The sequence below is a fragment of the Sinocyclocheilus rhinocerous genome, unplaced genomic scaffold, assembly GCF_001515625.1.
Source record: "Sinocyclocheilus rhinocerous isolate Xijiao unplaced genomic scaffold, SAMN03320098_v1.1 scaffold1668, whole genome shotgun sequence".
In the NCBI taxonomy this organism is placed as follows: domain Eukaryota; kingdom Metazoa; phylum Chordata; class Actinopteri; order Cypriniformes; family Cyprinidae; genus Sinocyclocheilus; species Sinocyclocheilus rhinocerous.
In genome coordinates, this window is record NW_015630986.1 from 150,483 (window position 1) to 161,416 (window position 10,934).

At 38.4% G+C, this 10,934-nt stretch overlaps 1 protein-coding gene across 2 annotated transcripts; it reads left to right on the forward strand.

Moving 5' to 3' along the window:
• The first annotated feature begins 2,072 nt into the window (after positions 1-2,072).
• On the forward strand, positions 2,073-10,259 carry LOC107740882 (zinc finger protein 862-like). 2 transcript variants are annotated; one of them, XM_016553413.1, is made up of 8 exons: positions 2,073-2,304; positions 3,620-3,737; positions 3,836-3,912; positions 4,057-4,316; positions 4,427-4,494; positions 4,646-4,833; positions 5,661-6,194; positions 6,727-10,259. In XM_016553413.1, exons 2-8 carry the CDS (start codon positions 3,673-3,675, stop codon positions 8,880-8,882), a joined length of 3,348 nt encoding a protein of 1,115 aa, XP_016408899.1. In that variant the 5' UTR covers positions 2,073-2,304; positions 3,620-3,672; the 3' UTR covers positions 8,883-10,259. The 2 variants fall into 2 exon arrangements, with proteins under 2 accessions (XP_016408899.1, XP_016408901.1); XM_016553415.1 differs by lacking the exon at positions 5,661-6,194.
• The last annotated feature ends 675 nt before the right edge of the window (positions 10,260-10,934 follow it).

Below are 10,934 nucleotides of genomic sequence, written 5' to 3' on the forward strand. Positions count from 1 at the left end.
AACATTTTGCTGTTAGGAAGCCTTTTTATATGCATTCGAGATACATATCATTGAACGTTTTTTTTTCCCCCCCGTCAAGATTGATTTCTGCTCTAGCTTACAGCTCCGACGTGTGGGAAACGCTTTCCGTCAGCTTTCTAAATTGTCTGTATGGCTTTGCAATTTTGGTTTTAGAACTTTTAAAAGGCAAAAGTTTGCGGTGTACATTTTATGCATAAAATTGAAACATTTTCAGACCCATTCCAGCGGTTCATCCTGTCACCTTGATCTTAATAGTGTGTAGATCATCCATATTCTTTATGGTGCGTTATAATTCCACAGTGACAATGAAGTCATTGTAGTTTCAATGTAGTTTCTGTTCACTTTTCATACTATTTACTCAGTCATGATTGTGGCCTTCTCGTACTGTTGATGCATTTCATTTGTTGTCGTGACTTTCCTATAGTGTTGTGCACTGTGTGTGAGCGTGTGTTTGTTTGGGCAGGTGTGTGTGTGTGTGAGAGAGAGCGCGTCACCTCATCTACAGTCAGCTGTCTAATTGGAAAACATTTTTGTTTACACGTGCAAAAAAATAAAAATTACAAAAAAATTAATTCTTCCACTTGATGAAACAACAGGATACATTGTAGCGACATGAGTTATTTAAAAAAAAAGTTCACCTGGTGTGCTGAACTAAGTGTAAATGGTTTATTACACAATATGAATATTTGTAAAATTGTTTGTATTTTTTCATAATGATTTTAAAAAGGAGTGTTTATTTTTTGACTTTTTTCTGTTACAGAGCTCTCTCTCTCTCTCTCTCTCCCCCCTCTCTCTGGTCTTTTTTTCTCCTTGTTTGTTCGCCTGACATTGTGAGTGAGTCAGTTGGTTCTTACCTCTCCTGTATTGAGCCTGTGATGAGTCCTTTGTATGCAGTGTTTTGAAAATACTGTAGGGAACATGGGAAGAAATTGATATTAGGAGCATTTGATCAATTTGTATTTATTTATTTTATCATTTTGTTAATAAATTGAGAAAGAATATTTGCCTCCCGTTTGTCTTGAATTCAACTTGGCTTTATATGACCAGATGACTTGTGAAACTGATATTACATAAGTGTCAGGCCAGAAAAGTGATGAGAAGTGTTGGGGTGGATGTTGAGCATAAGTGCAGGTGAATTATGGACTGTCAGGGGCCTCCATGCCAGTGTTTTAAGGACTACAACTACAATGATGTCCTTAAAATGCGCAACTACTGTATACAACAACTCGCTAATGTTAAAAAAACACAACGGCTTCACAAGATATTAACCGGACATAATTTCAGTTATAAATTGAAAATGTGCTTTGGGACCAACCTGTAGGACATTCCTGAAGCAATCCATGGCAAATGTAAGACTAGACTAAACCGCTCTATTAGACGTGGAAATGTAAAATTCCTCCAACTTCTCCCACTTGATTGTTATGACATCATATCAAATCAACCAAAATGGCAACAATTTCAAAAGTAAAGGAAGATAGGTAGTTACAGAAGTGCTATTTATGCACAATTCAATGTCTTTTTGTCATTTTATAGCGGTGTGCATATGGTGATATTTCATTCTTCCATATTTGCAAGAGAAAACAGACGATGATTAAGTATTTTGCTGTCAAAAGCGCCATTTTGTTAAGAACCGCGTTGCCATAGAAACGGGGATTTCTATGTACTTGAATAGCTCCGAATAGTCGTAATCACAGTAATTCCGAGAAGTTTCAGTCAGCGGGAGCTTTTCAAACTGTAATCATAAAGTATAACACTTATATAAATAAGGCAAAAATACATTGTACACCCAAGGCTAAAATTATCAACAAAAAGATCGAATGGAGTCTTTACATTAAGTGGCTGAAACGGAATGAACTGTGAAATTAACTATTAAAACTTTAATAATTACATTTTTAATTATTTAAAAAAAAGAAGAAAGTGAAAACTTGGCACGCATCCGCTGCGTAATGTTTCTGGAGGCGCGTGCCAAAAGCGAACGCACACGAAACGCGCGAACCGCAGCCTCATACAACTTCACACACAATCTAACTTTCCCTTTCCTGACTTTCTTCCGTTTTCTATGTCATTTCCTGTAATAAAAAGATGGTGGTCATAGCAGAGAGAAGCAGCTGACTGTGGTACAAACATTTGGAGATGATAAACTTTGCATCGCCCGGGACTAGTGAAATCCCCCCGTGCCGTTGCGTCACCGCCGCGCTTCTCGGAGCGGCAGATAGCGAGACGCACCACGGCTGAAGAAGACCACCAAAGACCCCGCGACGCACTGCGTATGTTCTATAGACGGTGAGTTACACTCACTAGCCAATGTGGCCAATGAAAATGGCTTCCTCAAACGTTAGGCAAATTGCCAGTTGCCTTGCAGAAGCTAAGCGGAGGCAGAGCGTGCAGAAGCATTGCGTACCGTCATTGTCATCGCCCGCGCTTGAGCTTATGTGCAACTTTTATCTCACAATGTTTAGACGAACACAACTTTGCAGCAGCTTTATCTTTCAACAGAGCATTGTTGCCCTATTTGTTTTCCTGTGCTCGTCTCTCTCACAGCTTGGGTAGTTTGTGAGTGACGGCCGGCTCGACCAATCAGAGCGCTGCTCTCTGACTGGCTCGGAAACGTCAGCAGAACGGAGTGGACTGGTTGTAGCGTTTGTTTGTTTTTGTGAAAGCAGCTCAAAGTTTGTAGCCATGTAAACATTTATAAACCTATAAAAGCATGTAAGAAATGAAAACGAGATGACAAGGTAAAGGTAAAGCCAGCATTTTTTCACGTAATATAAGAATTTTGGGTTAAAAAATGTATATACAATAGGGTTCAAAGGTTGAGATCACTAGTAAACATTGTTTTTTTATATACATTTTTATTAAAAAATATATCATCAGCATAAAATGTGTAAAAAAAGTTTAACTCATTAATTTCTGAATGTCTTACTATTTTGTATGTCCTGAAATGTACTCCGCATGTTTGTGTAAAACCTGATGGTCATGTTATCCAGCATGTGAGAATCATCTAACTAGAATCTTGTTCTTCAATAGTAAAAAGGAGTTCATATGGTTAATATCAGAAATAGCAACCTGCAAATATTTCTTCTTCATTCTTTATAATGTTTTTTTTTTAATTATTGTTTTAAATATGTCAAAATTTCAAAACCATTTTTTCCCCAAAGCTTAAATTTGACTTTTATGCTTTGAAAAGGACCAGTTCTCACTATTAACTAGCATGCATATTACTAGCATATTGGCTGTTATTTAGTACTTATAAAGCACATATTAAAGTACATATTAATGCCATATTTTGTATGACCACCATATTTTAAATCCCTTAATCCTACCACATACCTAAACGTAACAACTACCTTACTAACTAGCAGAAAAAAATGTTTGAGTTTATTTATTAGTTTATTTAGTTTTTAAATTCGTTTATTAATTTTAAAAAGTTTACTGAGGCAAAAGTCATAGTTGATAGTTACTTAATAGTGAGAACTGGACCTTAAAATAAAGTGTGACCTTCATTTTTAATTATGTTTTAGCTGTTTTGATGCTCTCTTTATAACATCTCTTAAATTTCCTGTTTTAACAGTATTTACATCCCCTTATTTTACTTTAGCTTTAATATGTTGAAGTGAAACGCGCTCACAGGAGTCTCTCCTTCCTGCCCAGATGGCAGATTCCTGTGCTATTCCAGACCATTCCCCCATGGAAGTTGAGGCTGAATGCAGCACCAGGTCAGCGTCACAAAGTGTTTACAACAGCAAACATTTAAAGAGCAATCCCTGTGCATAAAAAATAGTAGTAATAAGCAGTTTTTCTACCTATTTACTAGTGCCTCAAATGAGAAGTCTACTGAAGAGCCAAACAAAAAACTAAAAGTTGACCATGAGCATTCGACCAGTTTTTGGTGTAAGTATCATTTACTTTAACTTTAAATAGAAGTGTTGTGTATGTCACTGAAAATTGGATATCAAATGAGAATTTTATATATATTTATACATATATATAATTATGTTGTTTTTACTCATTGCTTATTAAATATTACATGTACAGTCTGTGAAGAGTGCAAGAAGTATTTCTTGGAGGAGTGCCCTACCCATGGGCCCCCTGTTTTTGTGCCAGACACCCCTGTGGCATCAGGGGTCCCCAATCGGGCAGCTCTCACTGTACCCTCAGGCATTGAGATCCGCAGAGATGGTGATAAGGTGGATGTCTGCTGCATGGATGAAAATATACCAAAGTGGGCGCTGTTTGGTCCTTATCAAGGCCAAATAATGGCCTCGGATAAACCCTCAGGACCATACTCTTGGATGGTAGGTTATGTTGTATATTTAAACACCATTTAGCATAGTTGTGTATGTATTTTTATTCATCTTTAATGCAGATAAAAACTATATTTTAATGTCAAATGTATCTATTACAGATTGTTGATAAGGACAACAAAAATAAATTCATTGATGGGAGGGATGAAACTACGTCTAACTGGATGAGGTAATACCATGTTGCTGAGATGAACTTTAATTATTCTTTTCCTTTTCTTTGTGCTATTGTAATGTACGGATCTTGTGTGGAAAATGTTGTTTTAGTCACCATGGTTAAGTTGATATGATTGTTCACAATACTAATTGCTTATTCCTCTCAGGTTTATTCCGATTTCTTCTGATGAGAGTAAAAAGAACCTGAGTGCGTTTCAACATGGGGAAGAAATCTACTTCAGAGTGTGTCAGAGACTGACGGTGGGCGAGAAACTCTGTGTGTGGTACAGCAGCGAGTACATGAGGCGACTGCAAAGTGTGTCTCGGGACAGCATTGACCGCAATCTGGACACAGGTGAGACACCCCTCACTGGTGCTTGAGCCAAAAAAAGGTTGACTAAATTGAACGATTTTGAAATAGTTCAAAAGTTAAGGAATCTCCAAAGACATTTTAAGGGGCTGCTAATACAAACACTGCAGGGCCGAATCCAGATGTGGAGACTGTTGAACTGGAATACTAATATATTCTTATAAACTCCTAACAGCACATTTTAAATTTGCATCACTTTGAACCAAAACCATTTTCTAATTGAATAATAGTTGGTTTGTTTATTATAAAAGACATTTACGGGAAGATATTTCGTTTACTGGATTAGATCTGTTGTTGAACTTTAGACAAGGCTGAAACTCACAACAAGATTTGACCAAAATTTAAACAATATTTACTATAATTGAAGTAGTTCAGCCAAAAATTAGCACTACATACTCATCCCCATGTTGGTTCAAACTCATTCTTCTGTGAAATACAAAAAGGAGACATTTTAAAGAATTCTACTGGTCGCCGATTTTTTTTCAATACCATTAATGCAGGCTGGAGGTTTCAAGCTTCAAAGGGGAACCAAAGGCATCATAAAAAATAATAAATGTGATCAATATAATTTGTGTGCTATATTTCAAGTCTTCGGTAGCTTTTTGTGAGGAATAGACCAAAATTTTATACTGAACATTTTTGATCAACAAAAAAGTACCCAGAAGAGATGTTCCAGGCCTGCAATAGTTTAACAGGTAAGTGAAATGGGATTTATATACATTTTTTTCTTTCTTTAGCACTTTTCTCAAAAGTTTTTTTTTTAATATGCTGTTAGTGTTACATACATTAACCATAACGCTGTTGTATTGCAGGAGTGAAATTAGAAGAACAGGAGGAGCCCAAAGGTCCAGTGTTGAGATCTGCAATGCACGGTAGAAGGACCCTAAGTAAGCATGGAAGTGATGAGGCAGAAAACCAGCCCCAGGCCAAGAAAAAGAAGATTGACCTCATTTTCAAAGATGTCCTGGAAGCATCTCTGGAGGCTAATCAAAGCCAGAACAACCCCCTGAACAGCACCTTGTCTTTTCCAAGAGCAAGAACAAATGTCTGCCAGGTTTTCAGCCAGCCTGACGCAGAGTGTAAAGAGTCTGTCTTCGCCTCTGGATTGGCTTCCATGGAACATCACGAGAGTGGGTTTGATGCAAAATGCATTAAAATGGAAGAAACAGAAGAAGATGCGACCCTGACTGGCGAAGGACCATCAACATCTTTCTGCCCAAACTGTGTGAGGTTAAAACGACGAATCCGTGAGCTGGAGGCTGAACTGCTCCGTCTCAGAGGACAGGGGCATGCTGAAATTAAGCCTGTACCACCATCTGAGCCCCTTCCTAGTGAGGACCTCAGAGGTAGGTTTGCACCTGGGATGGAACACTACCATGGATGGGAGCCTTTCTGGAGTAGATATTGATGATTTTCTTTTTTAAATATATGACTATATAGACTATTTTGTCTTGTAGTTAATCAATTACTGTTAACATTCTTTTGTTGTTGCTTTTTTGCGTTTTTGCTGGTGATTGTGTGATTGCCGAATTTGTTGAAATGTTTCAAATGGAAGTGCACTCTTAATTAAAAGTTTTAATAAAATAATTAATGAGTGTTTTCTTTTTGGAGCCTGCAACTAAAGTTTAAGTCTTTGATTGTTTGGTTTGTGGAATTAAGAATGTTTTAATTTAATCATACTTAAAAATGATTTGTATTAGTGTATTAGTTGATGTAGAACTTGAGATATCATGAACTGTATTGAGAAGGTGTGCTTAGAATAGGTGTAAAAATGCCTTCATTCATGCCAAAACTAACCAATAAGGAATTGTTGAGTTTAAACTTGCTTTATGTTGGTTTTCAGTTTAATTCTGTGCTCTGTTTGCTCATTTGTTGTAGATGCCATGACGCCCGTCCCAGCGGCGCTTGAGGAAGATGACCAGGATGTTGATTCTGCTGATGAATCCATTTCTGCTGACCTCATGGTGGCTACAGATGAGTCTTCAAAACTCTCGGTGGGCTCAGGTCGTCGGATTCGTCGCTTCAAACAGGAGTGGCTGAAGAAGTTCTGGTTTCTCCGTTATTCGCCCACACTGAATGAAATGTGGTGCCATGTGTGCCGACAATATACCGTCCAGTCCTCCCGCACCTCTGCTTTTATTATTGGTTCCAAGCAATTCAAAATCCACACCATTAAACTTCATAGCCAGAGCAATTTGCACAAGAAGTGTTTGCAACTTTACAAACTTCGCATGCACCCGGAGAAGACCGAGGAGATGTGTCATAATATGCTGACTCTTTTCAATGCTGCCTACCATCTGGCTTTGGAAGGACGACCATTTTCCGATTTGCGACCCTTGGCGGAGCTCCTCAAGAAGTGCGACCTCAAAGTGGTAGATCAGTACATGAATGAAAATGACTGTCAGATTCTCATCCAACACATTGCTCGAGCATTCAAAGAGGATTTGGCAGAGAAGATTCGCCTTTCGCCCTTTCTAAGCATCATCATGGATGGGCAGAACGATGAGCTCTTGGCTGACACTGTTGCCGTTTACGTCCAGTTCACCACCACTGATGGACTTCCTGCCACTGAGTTCCTTTCCCTACAAAGGCTTTGCGGAGGCAATGTGGAAGGCTACCTCCAGGCTGTGGATCGTGCCTTTGGTGTCCTTGGTCTAAGAATTCAGGACATGCTAGTTGTTGGCTTGGGAATAGATGGCTCAAACCTCTCCTCTAGTCTGAGGACAAAGATTTACATAGCAATACGAAAGACAATCCCTTGGATGTTATGTCTACCTGTGATGATCCATCGTCCCCATTTAGAGGTGCTGGATGCTATCAGTGGAAAGGAACTATCTTGCTTGGAGGATTTGGAAAACAACTTGAAGCAACTTCTTAGCTTCTACCGGTATTCTCCTCATATGATGGCTGAGTTGAGGACGACAGCACCAACTCTGTCTGAGGAAACAGAGTTTCTTGGGGATATAAGGGCTGTGCGTTGGATCATAGGTGAACCCAATGTTCTCAATGCCCTAATCAAGGACTATCTAGAGGTGGTTGCTCACTTGAAGAGCATAAGCACCCAAACCCAGAGAGGTGATGCTGCTGCCATTGCTCTGTCTCTCCTACAGTTCCTGTTGGATTATCAGTCGGTGAAGCTGATCTATTTTCTGTTGGACATCATTGCTGTCTTTTCACGACTTGCTTTCATCTTTCAGGGGGACTATTTGTTGCCGTCACAGGTGGACGCAAAAATTGAGGATGCCATTTATGAGATTGGTCAATTGGTGGACTCCCCAGGGGAGTACCTACAGGAGTTTGAGGACAACTTTCGGGAGAGTTTTAATGGCGTGGAGCTCAAGAACTTGCGGGTTGCTGAGTCCAAGTTTCAGTCCATTCGAGAGAAGGTCTGTCAGCGAAGTCAAGGCATCCTGGCCCAACGTTTTGATCCACGCAGTCGCACAGTGATCCAGGCTTGTCAGGTCCTTGACCTGGCCTCGTGGCCTCTTAACAGGGATGATCTTGGTGCATATGGAGAGGAGGAGATCCTTGTCATTTTTGACCACCTGGAGACTATTCCTTCATCTGGCCGTGAGCTCTCTCAAGAAAGAATAGATGCCCGAGGAAGCCTTGTAGTTGAATGGAGGGATCTAAAAGCTGATTATTGTAGTGTGAATGGTTTTAAAGAAGTAGTCAGCCACATCTTCAGATACAAGCAACGTTTTCCTCTTCTCAATCACATCCTGCAGGTTGTCAGGGTCTTGCCAACGTCATCGACATGCTGTGACAAAGGAAGATGCTCGTTGCAGAAAGTGCGCAGAAATTGCCGTTCCAGACTAACTCTGGAGCAGATCAACGATCTGCTCACCATGGCCGTTAATGGACCGCCTATCAGGAGCTTTGATGGAAAGCGAGCATTGGACAGCTGGTTTGAAGAGAAATCCGGGAACAGCTATTCACCCTCGGCAGAAGTGCTGAGCAGAATGTCCACCGCTGAACAAAAGTCTGTGTTGCACAATATGGATATGAATGCAGAGTATTATCCAGATATTTGACTGATCGGCACCAATTACTCGGCCAACATAATTCCAAAAAGCCATCTCATTGGAAAAGGGCTGATCGGGACTATAATGTGATTGGCCAAGTAGTTTGACACTGGCCCTGCTGCTAAATTGGCCTAGATCCGCATCTTCTCTAAGAGTCGGTATGAATGCCTTTGCAGGTCGCAGGCACATGAAACGCTTTCAAATGTTCATGTAAATGGTTGTGATGTGTTGATATGTGTTTTTGTTCCAAAGAGAAACTATTTTCTAGTTGTGAGGATTGTTGCCTTTAGGTGAATGTTCGACTGAGCACCATTTCATCAGATATTGGTGAGTGAAGCCTCCTTACAGTCTTTTTTTTTTTAATCTCTGAAAATGTCATCTTCTTGCAAAAAACGATTCAACTAAATCCTTTCTGGAAAAACAGTTTTATTGTTATATCTGCAATATAGTTTGAGCAATCATTCTGTATTTGTACTTAGACTTGTGTGTATGGAAATGATATAACAAAAAGTGCTTAATTTTTATAGCATGCTCTTTATGCTGGTTATTGCTAATTGGAATGGAAATAGCCACTATTTTGCCATGCAGTATATTCCTAACAATTTTTTTAGATACTCTTTAGTTAACCATTACTCTTAAGATTATATGTAAATCTTGGTTTGATAACATGTTGATGTGCCATAATACTTTATGCAATCAGGTACTTGTAATGTGCAGTTTACACCCAATCTGATTTAAAGATTTCAAATATATAGCCTAAATATGCAAGGTTTAGCCTTACCGAGAAAAAAAAAGTTTTCTCGGTTCTTTTAGCATGTGCTGGTGCTTGATTTCTGGTACATATTTTTATGTACAGCTACCGGCAGCCATGCCGGACCCCCTTATGAGCCAGTTCAAATTATAGTTACATTTTCTGATTCCACATCAAAGCAACAAATATATCTTTACTTTTTAAAGCTGCATAGAGGCGGTCTAAATAGTCAGATGTTTACTAAAATTTTTAAATGATGAGCAGAAAATATTTCAGTAATAATACCCCAAAATTGTATCACTGTCTGTCTCAGCAATACTTTTCACCCAATACAAACGTGTGTGCATGACGTCACCACTAGTAGGCGACACTGTACGACAGTTTACCCTTAGATGAAATTTTTGTATCTGAAAGAATAGCACATAGCAAAGTCATACAAGAACAAAGCTTTTATATTTTTGATTGTGTTATTATGTGCATTTGTGTATTCTAGCAGTGCATGTGTTATGGTCAGCACCATATATTTTTCACTGACTTTAATTTCACATTATTTTTGTCTTACCTTGCCTTGCCACTAAATTCCATCTATTATACCTGTGCAATATATATATATATATATTTTACACTTAAATTGTATATTCTTAAATACAAGCAAGTTTAATACTAATAATGTTCCTTGAAACTGTGGAATTTGGAGGTTTCCAACATGACTCGGCATGTTTTACAAGATAACTTATAGATTTTAATTGTTATTTTCTTCATCTTGTGCTAAAAAGTTCCATATTTTTCAGTCATAACTGTTTTTAAAAATCAATTTCTTAAGGTAAAAAAAAAAAGGAGTCACCAGTAGAGATCTATTAATAGGCTTTTTTAATAGTAATATTTTCAATGTTGCAGTTGAAATTTAACATGTTGATTTTATTCATACAGTTGTTAAAGCATCTTTATTATCAGTTTAGAAAATATTGTAATTTGTGGTATATCTCAAATTATCAAATTTAAATGTAGTAATATTGAAGAGTATTGATTGTTCTCACTGTATACATCTGTGCAAAATCAAAAAGGAGCAGTTAAATGCAGTCTTCTCTAAAGTTATGTTAAAGGGATACTCCACCCCAAAATGAAAATTTTGTCATTAATCACTTACCCCCATGTCGTTCCAAACCCGTAAAAGCTTCTTTCGTCTTCGGAACACAATTTAAGATATTTTGGATGAAAACCGGGAGGCTTGTGACTGTCCCATTGACTGCCAAGTAAATTACACTGTCAAGGTCCAGAAAAGTATGAAAAGCATCGTCAGAATAGTCCAT